Source organism: Aptenodytes forsteri, unplaced genomic scaffold (assembly GCF_000699145.1).
Source record: "Aptenodytes forsteri isolate BGI_AS27 unplaced genomic scaffold, ASM69914v1 Scaffold750, whole genome shotgun sequence".
In the NCBI taxonomy this organism is placed as follows: domain Eukaryota; kingdom Metazoa; phylum Chordata; class Aves; order Sphenisciformes; family Spheniscidae; genus Aptenodytes; species Aptenodytes forsteri.
In genome coordinates this window covers 60784-78451 of record NW_008794550.1, presented here as the reverse complement: position 1 = coordinate 78451, position 17668 = coordinate 60784, and the positions used below count along the sequence as shown (strand labels likewise).

At 43.1% G+C, this 17668-nt stretch overlaps 1 protein-coding gene across 1 annotated transcript in view; it reads right to left on the bottom strand.

Annotated features, from left to right (window-relative positions):
- Positions 1-438: 438 nt before the first annotated feature.
- The window catches only part of LOC109279254 (fibulin-2-like), a 19177-nt gene continuing 1947 nt past the window's right edge, over positions 439-17668 (bottom strand). Inside the window, exon 2 of the mRNA XM_019470247.1 lies at positions 439-1948. Coding sequence (XP_019325792.1) covers positions 439-1866 — 1428 coding nt within the window. The 5' untranslated portion in view covers positions 1867-1948. The remainder of the gene's footprint in view (positions 1949-17668) is intronic.

Genomic DNA, 17668 nt, shown 5'->3' with positions numbered 1-17668 from the left:
ATAAATATTACAACAAGTGCTGTAAATATTTTCGTAGTAGAAGCACAACTGTTCCACTTCCTCCCCAGCAAAAGACAAAAGCTACAAATGTGATTACATTCAGTTGGTAACTGGAGGATCCAAGCAGATAACTAATTAAATGCTTTTGTGTAGAGTAAGATGTTTCTCTAACACCACATTAGAAATTAAAAGCAAGTAATGGAAGGAAAAGGTTGGAGTTTAACAAATCATCGTCTGAAATGAAGTTAAAATACCAGAAAACACCACCCATAGTCTGCAAAATCAAACCAAGGTAGGCAATAGTGAAATGGTATCTGCTATGTCAAATGAAACACAAACCATCTTCTGAAAGAGATGCAAGAAGGTAACTGGAGGTTTGCTTGATTTCATGCCCATGTGGAGCAGTAAGAAGAGAACAGTGGATATGCACCAACGTTATTATGAGTAAATGTTCTCTAGACATCTACACTGGAAGTAGTTCTTACCTTCTGGTAACCTGGGGTTAGCATGAATAGAGTTGGGGTCCCCATCTTCCTCGGGATGGTAACGATAAAGCGTCTGTGACTGCTTTTGGGATGACTGACTACGGTCTTCCTTTAGAGCAACAGGAGGAGAGGTTGTTGCACTGAACTTTACCTTGGGGAAAGCATTTCCCTCGGGCGTTTCATGGGAAGATTTTGACCAACTCGGCTCTGTTAAATTCACCTCTTTCAAGCCTAGATACATGCTGTTCACTGGGTCTTCTTTTCTGGCATGCTTTTTCATTTTAGAGTGGGGGGGTCTGTCTTGCTCATGCCTCTCTTTGTCCCCTTGCTTCCCCTTTGGTCTCCTCTCCAATTCCTCCGGGGGCTGGGGTGTCTCAGTGGTGGCCGTGGTGTGCTCCGGAGGAGCACTGGTGGTTACTGGTGCTTCCTTATGCGTCACTTTCTGGAGGGATGCTGCAGTGGTGCGGGGCACCCTCTTTCGCTCACTCCTTTCTGTGGCACTGCGAACTTCAGAGGGGACATTAGGCACTGGTGTGGTGAGTGGCACAGCCGTTTCCTCGGTGTATGGATCAGCCGGAGCCAAAGCTGAAGGAGAAATGCTGGCTGGTAGGTAGTCATAATCCTCACTTTGTTCTTGGCTGATGCTCTCTTGCTCTAGGTGGGACGAATAACTCCTGTATTTCTTTGGAGACTCCACCTGGGTGTTGTCTCCTTCTGGTGCTTCCTGGTCGTAGCTGTACGGATCATCGTAGTGCCTCTCTGGTTCGCTATCTTCAGCATCTATTGGACTTGCAGTGTTTAAGGCAAACGTATTACAGTCTGGAAGCTGGTAGCACATCAGCTCACCGCCAGCGTTCGGGCAATGGCAAACCTTGCAAGGGGGCATGTGGAAGGTGTGCCCTGCTACGTACTTCTGGCCCTCATGGAGGCAACCTATTCTCCCACACTGAGGACACCCGTCAGCTGGCACCACCGCATCAATGCAGTTTGGGGGCAGCTCTGGGCACAGCATAAACTGGCAGCTGATCTTGCCTCCTCCCTTGGGGCACGAGCACTCAGTGCTTCCGAAGTCCACAAAGTAAGACTGCCCTTCGGGTACTTTGCCGTTGATAAAGCCCACGTTGACGCAGTCGTAGTACTGGTAGCCTTCGCACGTGCAGCCGTGCTGCAGACATGTGGCACAGCACTCGCCAGGCTCCAGCACGTCCTCGATGCAGTTGTCCAGGGGCTGGCACTCCGCGCCCGTGCAGTCCCTCTGTGCATGGGAACTGCCAGTCCACAGCAGCACAAGGAGGATGGCATTCAAACAGCTCTGCTGCCAGCTCTGGTACCTATCCATAGTCTTCCCAAACAAATATAGCTCCAGTCCAAACTTGCACATTTAATGGTTTTTTTTTCCTAGAAGGCTGTAGCTTCAGCTCCGAATCTGCAGTGTTTTCCCAAGTTACCTTTTCTCATAGATCCTAGAGTTATGAAAGAAAACTCTGTTAAAGACTATACTCAGCACATATCCTGTTAAACATTAGAGGTCTTTAAAAGTTGGGACAAAATCCAACATCTGGAAACCTAAGTACGAAATTAATCGTAATGTCTTCCAAGCATTGTAGGCACTAAGTTTGGAGTTGCATGCTTCACCTCCACCCCCATTTTGAAAGAAAAAGAAAGAAAGAAAAAGGAAAAAAAAAAGGAAGAAAAAAAAAGAAAAAGAAAAAAGGAAGAAATAAAGAAAGAAAAAGAAAAAAGAAAGTAAAAGAAACAAAGAAAAGAAAAAGGAAAAAAAGAAAGAAAAAAAGGTTGTGAATGTTTTCTTTTGAATCTGTTCAAAGAATATATATATATTCCAATAAAAAGAAGGCATTTATACTTCAATGCCTTTTTGTTAATCTTTCTAGCTAAAAAGAGAAAGATTTTTTGGCAGATAATAAGTAAATACACAGTTCTTCCTCTGCAGATGTAAGTTTAAGATAATTATTCTTTAAGTTTTAACTACAAAGACCCAAATCTTAAAGATCTTTCTTAGACAAAATTTAGCCTTGAGACGTGAGAATTTGGCTGTACACATGTTAACTCAAAATAAGAGGAGTTTTTTTCTGCCTCCTTCCCCCACTGAGCAATCTTTTGCACTTCAGTCTTCAGCATTAAGAGGTTTTTTTTTGCCCCAGCAGTGCTAAAATAGAACTTCTTTGTATATTGCGGTTACTGTGTGTTTAAACATCATATTAGCTATCCTGTAATACATATTAGAGGCCGGACCCTCAGCTCACAGAAGTTGGCACAGCTCCACAGCAGGCCTGTAGCGCACAGAGGGATCGACTCTGACTTCACTAGAGTTACAACTGTATATGCAGTGGACGTTTACACCAACTGAGGATATGCCACCATTGGCAACCACTTCTTTTATTTTTGACAACACCAGTAATACTTTATAGTGAATTACTATACTATGAACAGAATATATATATATATATAAAAATGAATTGACATAATAACACTTTGTTAAAATGTTAAAAGTTTAAGAGTTAAAGTAAATCAGCTGTTGTCCTTTTCAAAAGCATCATATTAGAGGCCGGACCCTCAGCTCACAGAAGTTGGCACAGCTCCACAGCAGGCCTGTAGCGCACAGAGGGATCGACTCTGACTTCACTAGAGTTACAACTGTATATGCAGTGGACGTTTACACCAACTGAGGATATGCCACCATTGGCAACCACTTCTTTTATTTTTGACAACACCAGTAATACTTTATAGTGAATTACTATACTATGAACAGAATATATATATATATATAAAAATGAATTGACATAATAACACTTTGTTAAAATGTTAAAAGTTTAAGAGTTAAAGTAAATCAGCTGTTGTCCTTTATATCAAAAGCATGCTCAAAAAGCTACACAATTAACATGGAAAAGTAGTTAAAACAGAAAAAAGTTTACCTATTGAATTTTATAGAATTAGCGATCTGATTATTTTTCCAGACCCCCTCCCATCATCAAAAAAATAAAGACCCTAAAACTTTTATCTAGGGGGTAAAATGTAGTCACATCACCAAGAACAATAAACCACACACACAACAGGAATCCGGCCAGAAAATCCATTCAGAAAGATTACTTCTCCCATTCAAACTGGGCTTCCAACAAGTCTGCTTCGGCACTGCTGGAAAGCGGCCAGGCCATGGGAGAAGCGTGCCTGTTCTGATAAGATACGGACAAACTGTGCTAAGAATTTCCACAGTTCTGCCCTGGAATTTGAATTACTTCAGTACGTTGTACAGAGATATAATTCTTACAAATGTAGGGTTTCTACTGCTGATATGAGTATATTAGTTGAGTGTGCTAAAGGATACTGATTGAAGGAAAAATAAAATTGTCAGAAAGTATAATAATGGCTTAGAAGAATCTCACTTTTTCAGAACTGCTCTCAAAACTAGGATATTTCATATGAAGGAGAATTTTCAATATATGGTGCTGAAATTAATTCTTCAGAATCCAGCCTGGGAATTAATAATTTATCCTACTTTCAGCAGCTTTTCCAGGTAATCCAAATTTGTAATTATTACATAGCTTTAGCCAGGAAATAATGAATGGAAGGACAATTAAAGATAAGCTTCTTCTGTAAGGGTCCCACAGCAGGATTTTGTCACCGTCCCCTCCCATTGGTACCTCCTGGCTTTAACGCTTCAGCACATGTAAGTCCCTTGGTCAAACTCTGTGCTTGCCAGAGCACTGCTGGTGCCAGCTAAGTACAGCTCTGCCCTGGCCCGTGCCTCCCTCTCCCCCATCAGTGCTTCCCAGGCTCAGAAAGCCCTGGGACCCCGATGTACACCATCTGCGTGTCACAGCCCCAGGCTGGGCCAGCCTCTGCATGCACGAAGGTAGGGCACAGCATTGCCTTGGTAATCAGCACCTGTGGGCCACATAAAGGGCAAGCTTGTGTGCATCACCCACTTTATATCCATACAGCAACTGCTCACAGTCAACTACTGCTGTCCTGGTGCAGCAGAGCCTGTCAGGTAAATGTGACAATGGGAGCAGGACACCCCCGTGAACGGTGTTTGCCCGCCCTGCTTGTACATTCAGGTTTCCCAAAACAAGCACTCACTTCTCAGGAATAAACTTGAACTCCCAACAGGAAACCCCCAAATTACCTCGTATCCTGCAGCAAGAAGCAGAAAGCCAGTCATAATTTATATCTAGCATGCCTAGAAGTTCAAGCACAGCTGAGGGTTTATCATGGGACAGTCCTGTTTTCGTGAAAGGAGCTGCTCAACTGCCCTCTCCTGTACAGTTACCTCCTCCTCTCCTCATCTGCACCCGCTTTCTGTCCAAGGGTTTGTTTGCTTGTGCAGGTCACCTCCAGTTTTATCTCTGTTTCTCTCCTTGCTCCCTTGCCTCTCGCCCACGGAGAGGCCCAGAGAGCTCGTGGCCCCTCTCCTGCAGCAAGCCCTGTCCCTGCTCCCCGCCTCTCACACTTTCTGCTCAATGCCTTATTCAGTCCCTCTGTACCCTTTCTCTTTTGATCATTTCCACATCCCTCAACATTTGGTTTCTCAAGCTAACAACCGCAAACTGTTAAGGCTGAAATCCTTATAAACCCTTTTTTTGTTGATAACACCACAATCTTCCCTATCCTCAGGCTAACTTTCCTTCATCGGAGGCTCCTCGTTTCTGGTGTAATGATTCCAACAAAAGTATCTCTTTTTATTCCTTTAAAACCATTGCATTTTCCCTGTGCTTTCTCCATCTGCTCCCCACACCCATCGTTCCCACCACCACCCCCCCATAAACTTGCATATCAAAGAAACAGCCTCTACTTCAGGCACAAAGAAAAACAGCTTTGAGTGAAGCGCACGGACACGACTATTGAGCCCCACTGAGAAAATGCATCCCTCCAGAGTGTGTGTGCTCTTGCCAGCCCATGCAGCTGATGTGCAACTGCCTCTGGCTCTATGCCCTTCCCCGATGCTGAAACGATGCTCTGAAGACAGCAGCTAATTACTTGGTAATGGCATCAAAAGCTGGAGCTGTGAAATAACTGTGTCTCTACCAAGAGGGTAAAAAACGCACAGTCTCTGGAGGACAGGGGAGTTTAATACCAGTAGATATTACTGCAATACTTTGTTTCCATTAACTATTTTAATGCTTTCTTTAATGTCCTTTTACACAACTGGGACAGTACGCAAGGGCTTCACCTAAATGAGAATCAGGTCTTCTTACTCTCAACTCTGTCCTTCACCCACTCTTATCAATGTCATTGACTTTCGCTGCTCCGTTGTCACAACAAATTAAGCCCTGCACACCTAAAATAAAGGTCTTTCAAAGTCTCTGTTGAAAGCTTTACAGAGCTCTACAGCAAGATAACCCAAGTGTCACCCTGGTCCTCACGCATTGCTTCATGGCCCAGAAGACTTCAATTTATGTCTTTTGTGGAGTTTCCTAACCTGCTGTGCTGCATATCCTGCTCCGCTTTGGTTCAAGTGCTAACCCTGTTGTCTTTAGTGGGGTCATACTGGGCCACTATTAAAGTAGCTGTTGCCAGTCCTGTGCACACAGTGTGTCCTGAGAAAGCATGAGTGCCCATGCAAGGGAGGGCCAGTGCTCTGGATTGGGACTAAGTCCCTCAAAGTCAACAGAAGTAAACCTGTGAGGTAAATCAGGAGTAAACAGCATGGTCAGACCACAAAGGAGTTCCTTATTCCTCAGTTCCTCCTTTAAAAACGATTCCTGGGAAAGGCAAAGCAAAGTCACCTTATGGAAAACCAGCTTAAAAAAGTAAGAGTCCAAATGAACATGAACTACAGGCACACATCTTCACAGAAAAGGGAACGAGAATGCCTCACATTGCTGATGAAACCAGTATCTGTGTGACAGGACATCCAAGGCTAACAGCAGCAACCATCAAAATTATAACTACCACTGGCTGAAAAACATCATATTCCTGTCTCCTGGCAGGGGAAGTGGGTAGAACAAAACAAGATTTCAGAATGCTTACTTCAGTCCAATTTGGGGCCAAAAAGTTTTAAATTCTGACATTTTTGCAAAACAATATACTCAGAGTGATTTACTTCAATCAAAGCCATAACATAGAGTCGAGAGGAAGAATGTTGACTTGATTAAAACAGTTCAGCTGTATTACTTGAAAACGTTGATGAAACCAGTGTGTTCCCACAGAAGATCTAGACATTTTAAATGTGCAACTTCTTTAAATTAAGAGGAGTATTTTACTGGGAGATTCTTTTTCCAGATGGTTTCATTTCAGTGCTGAACCAGAAAGCTTATTCTAGGTAAGCCGAGGTGACAGGAGGCACTTTCCTTCAAAGACTTCACACGAACACCATCTTTCTGTGTGAAGGTTGCCCCAGAGACGGCAGAACAACTGCAGAAGGTGTGCATGTGTGGAAGAGATACTGCAGGATCAAGAGCATTCTTTCAAATGTTCACTGAATAAAAAGAGGCAGCCATTTATAAACAAAAAGCAATAAACAGAACAACTTCAGCCCACTGCAGAGGACAACACCTGCATGAGAACCCACGGACTTCCAGCTTTGAAGATGTGCCTGTGATTTAACCAGCTGCAGATCCCTGCAAACAGGTTTAGATAGAACAATTCTTTTCTCTATCCTACCTCTCAATTCCTCACTAAATTGCCCTTTTCGAGGATGGTAAAAATAGAAATGCTGTTTTGATATACATCTTCTCCTTTTGAACAGTGCGCGGGGCCAGATGCAAGCCTGATGTGAAAGCAGAAGGTGGCAGACATCTGTGCGATCCCTCCTGTGCCATGTACGGGGAGCACACTACCTGCTGGGTGCAACTGTGGAGGTTAGCCACCTAGTTCGTCCATTAATCTACAGCCAGGTTTCATGCATACGAAGAAAGAAGTATGTCATGTGCTAAGCTGTGGGAAAGCAAATGCGGTAGTGGCACTTACCACCTGTGCACAAAGCAAGTTCATCAACCCACAGAGATGCTATGAACGGTTCTCCTGGTCTCCCGGTGCTACGCAGTCCAAACTGGCTCTCCAGGCTCAGTCTGTACCTGACCAGGGACCAAACACAGCCCTGGTCTGTGATGTTGAATCTCTTCTCTAGCACATTGGTGAAAGCCTTGCAAAAAGCACAATGGTAGGCTGAAGCACATGTGCACACCCACACTGAACAACAAGGCTAACTTATTTCGCCAGTCTGTGTATTTTAGCACCTCTCCCCAGCCAGAACTCTCTGGTCTGCTGCAGCTGCCAGCAGCTCTTAAATGGCTGCGGTCATAGTTTAGACTAAGGGAGGAAGAAGGGAGGGGACGGAAGGAAGTATCAATTTAAAAACAATCCCTTTTAAATGCAAGAGAAAGTGGAAATCTATGAGAGACCTTTCTTGTATGAAGAACAGAAAAAAACCCTAAGCCTGGTAACTCCTGACTCGGCTGTGCCAGCCAGTGGATTAGCTCTTCCTTTCACACCCTCTCAATCCGGAAACTTGTGATCTCATCAAGCGCTGGAAGGGATTGCTGCTGGCTGCTCCCAGCCCATTGCGCTAGCAGAGGTAACTAAAGTGCTATTCACCGGGTGGATGAATGAAAAGTGAAGGGTTTCCTTTACTCCTCTTATGCAATATACAGTGCACAGAGCCTCTCACTTCTGCCTGCTAATTAATGAAATTTGATATGAGCTGAAGCCAGCCTTCTCATTTGGGGCACCTGGATTGGGGAGAAAGAGAAGAGGGGTAGGATAAACCCCAGTGTAAATCCAAATTCAATGAGCTGCTTTTTCTTATCGGAAGAAAAGCACGAGATGCTTAGTCACTTCAGTGTTGTCAACACTCCAGTTCTTGGCAAAATCAGCCTGTTTTCAGAAGTCATAGCTTTTTCAGGCTGTTTTCCTCAGCTTTATTTTCAATAAGAAATCAGTTACTGTTAACCCCCTTTTCATGAAAAAGCTTAAAAAATGGACATTTGGGAGTCTGGAGGATCATTACTTAATTCAACAGAGAACCTAAGAGTGGGACAAACAAGGAGCAAGCAGCACGGGATCAAAACTCACGCACTTTCCCAAAAGCGGCTCCGATAAGACCTCCCTTCCCAGCAGAAGCGCCCCCGGGCAGAGACGCTCCGGACGCTCTCCAGGACATTCCCCACGCTGAAATCCAAACAGGAACCTGACACGCTGCAGTAATGGAAAAGCATCACCCAAGGTATTTCAGCTGAAGTAGCCAAGCATTAGCAATAGTGACCAGGCAGCTCTGGGATGTATTCTTCCAGAATGTGCAGCTTTTGAAGCCATTTCTGAAGTCCTGAAGAGTGAAGGCAGCCTTTCCAAGTGAATGACAGGGCAGAGCCGAGGAGGGGAGAATCATGTCTTGGGTCTATTATGTCAGTGCTCCCCCTCACCCCAGACCAGCCCAAAATAACAGGGCAAGGTACTTGGCTCACTGCAGAGTGAAATTCTGTGTCATTGGGAGTTGCCACTGCAGCAGATCCAAAGTGACGCAGTGGGAGGATGGCAGCTGCAGAGGAGCGAGAGAACAACTCACATGGGGGAAAGGAGGTGAACAGAAACACCATCCCGCCCAGTGCACGTGGCTGGTCCTCGTCCCAGCTCTGACACGCTGGCAGTGGAGAGCTCAGCAAAGGGGCTGTGCATGAACAGGGGGACTAGAGCAGCTGAAACATGCCAAGTGCACTACCACAGAGTCTCTGACAAACCAACTAAGATTCAGTTTCCCTCAGGACGATGCAAGTGCAGTGTCCATGCACAGGAGGCTCAGCATGTACTTGCAGCTGGGCCAGGGTCACGCAGCTCTGCTGTAGAAGGAGCCTAAGTCTTTCTTTTTAGTGAAAATAAATGCATTTGTTATTGATACACTTTTTTTTTTTACATCACCAAGTTTCAGGTGACTATATATGCACCTCAAAAACACAATTAAATAATCCAGCTATTTCCACGACAGCCAAAAAAATCTGGGAAAAGATTAAAGCAAACTCAGCAACAGCCATTCAAAAATGTTTCCCAAGGCACAGCCAACAAAAACTTGTCAAAGCTCATAAGTTATGAACTAATTTGCACAGAGAGAGCTCTTTTGGCAGCAGGCAGGCAGAGCATGTCCCTCAGCTCCACAGCACCTTGAGCAGCCGCACACATGTGGAGACAGCCTCAGGAGATGTGGCAGCACAGCTCCAGTGATGGCCCTGCCCCAGGTACCAGCACCAGTTCAATGCTCTGGGCTCAGGTGAGCACCATAAATACCAGTAGCTGCTCTGATGAGTGAAGGAAAGAGTTTTTTCTCATTTACTTGAGAAACAAAGAGCTGCACTCCTCCCTTCTGTCTCAGGAAGAAAGAAATCCCTAGTTTCCACAGAGCTCCCCATTATTTAGATACTTTTTTGTGAGAAACCGTAAGTAACTCAAGCAGACCCCTATACGGTCTCATAACCATGCTCCTCAAAAAGCATTCTTTCAAGGTCCTGGATTACATTTCTCTCTCTCCTCCTTTCTTTCCCTAATCTTCCTCCAGGATACTCCAGTCCCCTGCCCCTTCCCAGTGTTTCACAGAGCTCACATACTTGCAGGGCTGCTGCTGACTCTCACCAAGGAAAAAACGAGCTGCAACCTCAAGGACATTGGCATGCAAAATCTGAGCATCTCATTTCCACTCCCTCTGCGATCCCCTCTCCCTATTTCTTCTTTCCTCAATGAAATGACTACAATGCTACTTAGAACTTTCTGTAAGCAACAGATTCAAGCTTTGGGTTTGTTTGTTTTCTTAATCCAGTCTTCTATTACGCATGAGTCTGTTGCCGGTGGAGTGAGAGAAAACAGTGAGCTAAAGTGTGAGTTAACAAAGTTCAATGGTAAATGTGACAGTGATTTAACAAGATTCAATGGGAAGGTACACTTGATTATTTACTGCATAGAGGACAGGGTCAGACATTACTGTCAGGGAGACCCTCCCGTTGAGTCATGAGGTTCAGAAAGGACCCCCTTGCTTTCTAAACTCCTTCTCAGAGAGGAGTCTAGGTGCGGCTGGATCCAAACCTAGTCCCAGACTTGGTCAACGGTTTATGTCTAAAGGATTATATATGCGCAATCAATCCTTTATATCACTTAGCTAAGATTTCAAAGTTTAGCATGCTATTAGTCACTTACGAAGTATCTGTTGCGGCAAGGAATCTCTCAACCTCGAGGAGTAACCTTGAGAGGCATCCCTACTCAAGGGGAGATCCTGGCACGCAGCCCGCTGCCATGCAGGAGAGCTCAACGGGCCCTGGGCTGTCCACTATTTATAGAGTAAGGTGATTGACTTATAGTCATACTTGCACGTCAGCAAGTCATTTGGGTCACTGCTCCAGACAGCCCTTGGCTACTGTGTTACCATCCATTCCCAAAGTCCAGCACAAGCTGGATACAGCCACAATGACCCCCACCAGTGGTCACTGCTTACGCAGGGCAGGGGGCGCACGCCGCCAGAGTCCTGCCAGCACTTTGAACCCCACTGCCCTAAGCGGTGACAGTCTGTAATACAGATCTCCTCCTTTTGTTGGGAAACATGTTGGTTGGAGCATCTGGCATTAACGAGAAGCACAGATGGGTACTATCTACCTATTTCAGGCGGCCCTTTTGGAACAGTTGAAAATGAAAATTCTCCCACCCCCACCCTGAAATACAAATTAGGCAAAAGAAAGCCTACTATTTAATTGGCAGCTTAGCAAGTGGCCTTTCCTGCCCTGTGCCAATTTGGAAATAATTAACAACTGTTTTCATTGAGGGAAGACTGAAGGGAACTGCAACACAGTTTTCCACAGCACCTGTAAGGCAAAACTGCTCACCAGCCAGAAGAGTGGCGGTTCCTCCATCACCTGAACTTCAACCTCAAAATTGAAGAATTTGATTTGAGACTCTCCAGGGTAACTCAGAGGGGTTTGCTTCAGTCTGCCAATTAATTCCAAATGAGTGTCAAAACAAAATGTCAATACAGTAAGTTTGTAGTAAATAATTTTTCAGTAAACGTGTCCTGGCTTTGTCATTGTCATGATTAATGGTGAAATTCTATCTGCTGATGAGGTGAAAATAACACGTGTCGTACAGTGAACATTTTATACTCTCTTACTAATTTGGTTCACAGTTTTTCCACAACTTTCATACAGATCTCTGTCAACATACCTCTTTTGATCCACAACACATGCAGTTGCTGTCTACAATCAGCATTTCCCTAGGAGTAGGCTGTGAATCTTGACATGTTCCCCTCAAAAGGCACAATGATTTTTCACAATGTAGCGAAATCCCCAGAAGGACTCAAGATCAAACTCTTTTCCTTTATGACTCAACAGGATCCAAGTCTGTCCCTCCAGAGAATAAAGGTGCTCTCAGTAACCAACTGTAGCAACAAACCAACTCCTTTCATTAGCTTTACTCTGCTCCGCAGTTGAGAAAATACATCTTCCGCTCTCCCAGCTGCAGAACGCACCTAACTGAGACTCGCACAACAGTAGGTGAACTTCTGCACACCCACTGTCCTGCCTGTGCTCTGGCTCTTAAATAAATAACACTTAGAGACAGCACACAAGGCTATCGCTGTCATTGTTCCATACAGAGAAGGCATTCTCTGCCCTATTCCTCTGGATGAAGTCTGGGGGGAAAAAATGGAGAAGGAAGACTCCATAGCTTATTGTATCTGGTGGATAAAATGCTAGCTCAAATTTACCCATCACAAGCACACCATAGCTCCACCTCATACCTCAAGGAAATCTCTCTTGTCTTGAGTCACTGGGATTGCATTTTCTTCGTTACAGTAAGTGTTCTCAGAATTTTTAATTTACAAAATTTTCAGCCCTCTGTGTAGCTCTGAGCACATTATTACTGCTGGAATCATCCCATCAGTTCTGCCCTTGACAGCGATCCTGAGTTTGCTGTGCTCTAATCTGAACAGAGAGTCTTCCTGTTAGAAGGAAGGGACAAGAATAAGCAGCACAAGAAGAAACAACTGTCCTGACCACTACTTCTACCTATAAAGCTTATCTGGAGTAAGCCTGGCATGAACCAAAATCTTCAAGCTTCACTGCAGGACGGGTTGCGTAGGACGTCTACTACCAGAGGCCAGTCTGTGCCTGAACCTGCACACAAGAACCATGGATACAGGATGAAATGGAGGTGTAAAAAATAGAAGGGTGGATGCATCTCCCAACAGAAACGGGTACCAGTATCACTAAATAGTTATCTCCTTTGCTCTGCCCCCGCTCAGCCCCATTTCTTGATTTCCCAATCCTATGGTTTTCTGCAAGCCATGAAGGAGGAGATAGGGTTTAGAAATCAACTCCACAAAGACAGGCTGGGTTAAGGATCCAGCCTCGTAATTTTGCATTGAAAAATGTTCAGCTAATTAATCTGGTTGAGTATCTGCCCAGATATTCTTTGGTATAAAGGAAACGAACTCGGATTTATTTCAGCACTCACATACATGCCCTCTCTCCACCCACGCCATAGGACAATGGACTGCAGACAGAGCATATCTGTAGTAAGTGGACTGGATGTACCATGAGACATAATGCCAATTATAAATTAATGAAATCCAGAAAAAGCAACAATCATCATTCCTCAGGAACATTTTACTCTCATATGGTGACAAAAGAAATCCCCTATCAGGGTTATTACATATACCAATTAAATTCTTTAGCTAAAGCAAAAAATTATTATTTTAATGGAGGCAAAACTAGAACATTTGGTTAAAATGTTCTCACAGAAATGTTAATTACCACAGGCATTAAACAAATGGAAATCAAAGCCTACCATTTGTTGAGCACTTCACAAACTTTTAATGCAAAAAATGTGCTGGAAAGAAACCTTCAATTTTTCCTCATGAATGAAAGCAAATCCCTGTAAATGAAGCTACATCTATCATGCTGCTAATCAGTCAGCAGACGCAGATGTAATCCATCAATCAAAACTGTTCCTGCACAAACTTTCCACAAAAGATAATGGAATTAATTTGGTTTGATGGATACCAAAATGTGAAAAGATGCCTGCTCTGCTATTTCATCTCAGAGCCTATCATTCAGAGACAATAATGCCAGATGTAACTAATAGAAGTTACCCTTGCAATACCTCCCATCTTCCACCCTGTGTTTATTCTTCACTGATCCTCAAAGACTGTGAAGCGTTGTGTAAGAGAAGCTGAGAGTCGCTGTGCGACTCCAAATTTTTGGAAAGTAAACTATCCTGCGCTTCACTGGCTGGGCATGAGGCTGAGGAAGGTTTTGCTCCTCGGCGGCCAGCAAGTCCTTGAGGTGATGGGACCCCAAAGCAGGTCGGGGCCCCATGCACCCAGCAGACACACACTGCCTGGAACCTTTTATTGTATCTGCTGTAGCACACAATTATATGAACTAAACTTGATGCTGACCAGAAAGATGTCTAGCTCCTACAGACAGACAGATTCAGTACTCTGCCAGAGAGGATCTGGATGGATAGTGCTTTGAGCCCTATTTATCCTTCAAGAGACGCCAAGGCCAGTAATGCTACCTCATTCACTGACGATTAAAATCTAGAGGTGTTTCAGAGGAGGCATCATACTAGATGTTGGAGAAAGTCTTGTTCGTTTCTTCAGTGATGAGACCTGTTCTCTTCTGGGCAGCAAATTTATTTATAACCAACCTGAAATAGATTTAAAGCTATTTAGAGGCTGTCATAAAATGAAGGCACTGACTGGTACTTTGAAACTCATAAAAGCAAAATATCTAGTATTAATTATTGCTAAAAGGTTTCAACATAAACAGATAAAGAAACATATAAATACACATATTTCTTGTACTCCCTTGGCATGCTTTTGCTCTCTAAGGAAGGTGAAAGTAATGCACAACCCTTTTGTCTGCTGCACATGTGGAACCCCAGATCCTGAACGCCTTCCATGGCTTTCAGTAGCTTTGGACCAGATCCAAATTGTCCAAGGTGTAACCTTAATTTGGAGGGTAATTACCCGGGGATAGGAGCACTGTTTTTTTCTGTATACTGTACCGAATCTCAAACCGACACACTCAGTGATCACAAACAGCTAGTTTGCTATATGTCTAAACACATTTAGACAACTTCTGCCCTCACGTGCACGTATGTAGTTCTCGTGTTCATAATGATTTGTGGTTCTGTACCATATTTACCCTACAAACCAGAATGATATTAGAAGAGCAACTCTTGTTTCCTTTGTAAGTTATACATTACATTTTCTATTACCACAGGAAGCTAGTATGGTCTACTGCATAAATATGCAACCCATACTCCTGAATATTTATGTTATTGATCATCAACAAATACAAGTAAACCCATGATAACTTGCAACTAAAGGCAGAACAATAAAAATTAGAAATCTCGGCAATCCAGAAACGCTAATACTGCAAAATTTGGCTTTGTTCTAATGGGGAACATACTGCATTTTTTAAGATATCTACCAAAACAGCAATTTTACTTTAACTGCTGCCCAGAAGACAACAGGTCTTATTACTGAAGAAACCAACCAGACTTTCTCCAACATTTATGAGAAAAAGGCAGACCTTATCAAATATACTGAAAAGTAAGCTAGCCCTGTCTTCGCGTATAAAATTTTGGGAAAACGAAAATACTGATGTAAACTTTGCTTTTCAAGTTGGGCCACACCCAGTTATTCTTCCTACACTGGAGAGAGAATCCAGAGCAATCAACTGATTACAGCTCTATTTTTGCATTGTTACATACATGCAGGTACACCCGCTAACATAAAATGCTGATTGAATATTTTGTATATGTTACCTTATAGAAGTGCATATAATTTAAACAACAAGAATATGTCTTTTCCTTTGACATCTTGTTTTTGTTGAACACACTAACCAAACAGTAAATTGAGTCTGATTTTCATTACAATGAACAATACTCCAAGAAGGTGGTATTGACTAGTGAGCACAATTTGTTTTGGTCTTGGTACATTAAAATACATATATATGTTTTGGTCAATTTTCTCCTGGAAGGGGAGGAAGTTATTTTATTTTCCAGCTGAATAAATCCTACAACTGTAAAGACGATTTATGCAACGGGAAAGAAATCATTAATTCAACAGAAGAAGAATGAGCTGATACTCCCTCCCTCCATGCTCATTATGCACAGTCCAGCACATGACTGGCAAGAAAAATTAAGATGACAAAGTCATATGCAAAAGATACAGTAAAGTCTCTCAAAATCAGAGGACATCTGGTATTAAAAAACAAAAACAAAAAAACACCAAGGAAAGTAAACCCAAATGATTAGGATTACAACTTATCCTTCACAGTGAAAGGAGAGGTATTCCCGCTTTCCAGTCTACTCTCAAATTCCTCCATTAGTGCTTCCATGAATGCAGCCCCCAAGGCTGGGCTAACACGCAGCCGTCCAGCAGAAAGAGGCACCTGCAGAGAGCCTTCCTGTGGCACGACCTTGCCTCACCCCAGAATTATTTTAAACACTTTGGCAGCCCAGTCAGATGTTCACACCCAGCTGACTGATTTTGGAGGCTGTAAGAGGGAAGATTTTCACCAGATTTCCAAAAATATAAAGGTACTACAACTTTGCAGAGTCACTTCTAAAAGCAAGTTGCTGATACAGTGATCTTGGGTATTCAAAGTACAAAGAACAAGAACAGACCAAAGACGACCATGAATCTAAATTATCTAAAGATCACAGGTTCAGTTTAACTTCAGTTTTCTAGAAGTCACCTCGCCGATGAAGCTCCCTCTACAGTCAGTGGAGAGATGGGTAAAACTTCAGCGGGCAACCAGTATCACTGATAATCTGTTTTAAGATGGATGGATTGCCCCCTAGATGTGAGCTTGTCTTTATGCACTGTACAGGGACCTTACATGATTAATTACCTTATTTTCAGGCAGATAAAGCTGAAGAGCCTGTGATTTTTCAATTTGCAAAGGAGAACTCTACCGGGAATATGAAAAAAAAATTATAGAATTGTAAGAAAGACAGATAAACTGAAGGGGATATTCATTCACCAAATGTGGACCACAAAAGTGCAGAGGCCAACGAGGAGAAAGCAATCATTCCCCAAGAGGCCAACTGGAAGAATTGCAGCAGAGCTCTGAAAAACGATGGATTCCATCATCCTAGCAGTTCCTGGTCATTTAAAAGAATGGAGAAGGAAAGTGGATGCAACTTCTCACAATTCTGCCAATCCTCTGTTTGACTTGTAAGACTAACTTTTATGGAGGGTGCAAGATGTGCATCACGATGGAGATGTTCCACTCAGTTCTGTAGGGTTGGCTACATTATACATTGACATGATAAGGACTGTCAGGATCTGGGTCTTCATTGCTTCCACACTTTTCTCAGAGAGCCAAAGCTCTATAAATCAAATAAGACAGAACTTTATTGCATGGAGACAAGATGAAGACATAGCCAATCTATCTGATTCTAAATGTAACATACTCTTGTTATACACAGACTACTGTCAGCATATATCGACCATGTTATATACTGACCACCGCCTCCCAAGTCCTGATATGTAAAATTTCCCATTTGGGATGTTTAACCAAAATAAATGTTCACCTTTAAAGTAATGTTAAGCGATAGCTTTCCACATTACCTTCCAACGCGTACTACCACCTCAGCCTAGAGGCACCGTTTTTCCTTCAGTAGAGGATTTCAAGTTGTTTGACTCTACCCTGTTTATTTTACACAAATGCTATTCCTTTCTTACAGATGGATATGATCTGTTGAAGACCTGGAACATTTTATCCCATAGCAAAACTCATTCAAAAGTACCATCTGTTCTTCCTGCAGGGGCACAGTAATGCCAGAAACTATTTAACATTCCATAAATTAAGACCATATAATGGATAGCTCATTGTTAAAGTGAAGCAAGGAATCGTTTGGAATCTGATGACAGACATTTTGCTGGGATTTTGCCTTAAAAATAGTATCCAATGTATTATTTTTGGTTTGCTTCTTTTAAAACTTCACATTCAACATTAAACAGCAAAGGCATGTCACGATCTAGACCATCTTAATGCCTGGCTTTATCCCCACTTCCATCAGTGTCAGCAGGGTCCTTTCTAATAACTTCAGGGGGCGGCTTGGACTGGGCCAATGGGTTAGAACAGATTCACTGAAAAACCAAATTCTGTTCTCATTTACCCTGGTATGTGTCTGTTGTAGCCGCATGATATACTTCCTAACAGAATTCAATTCAATCT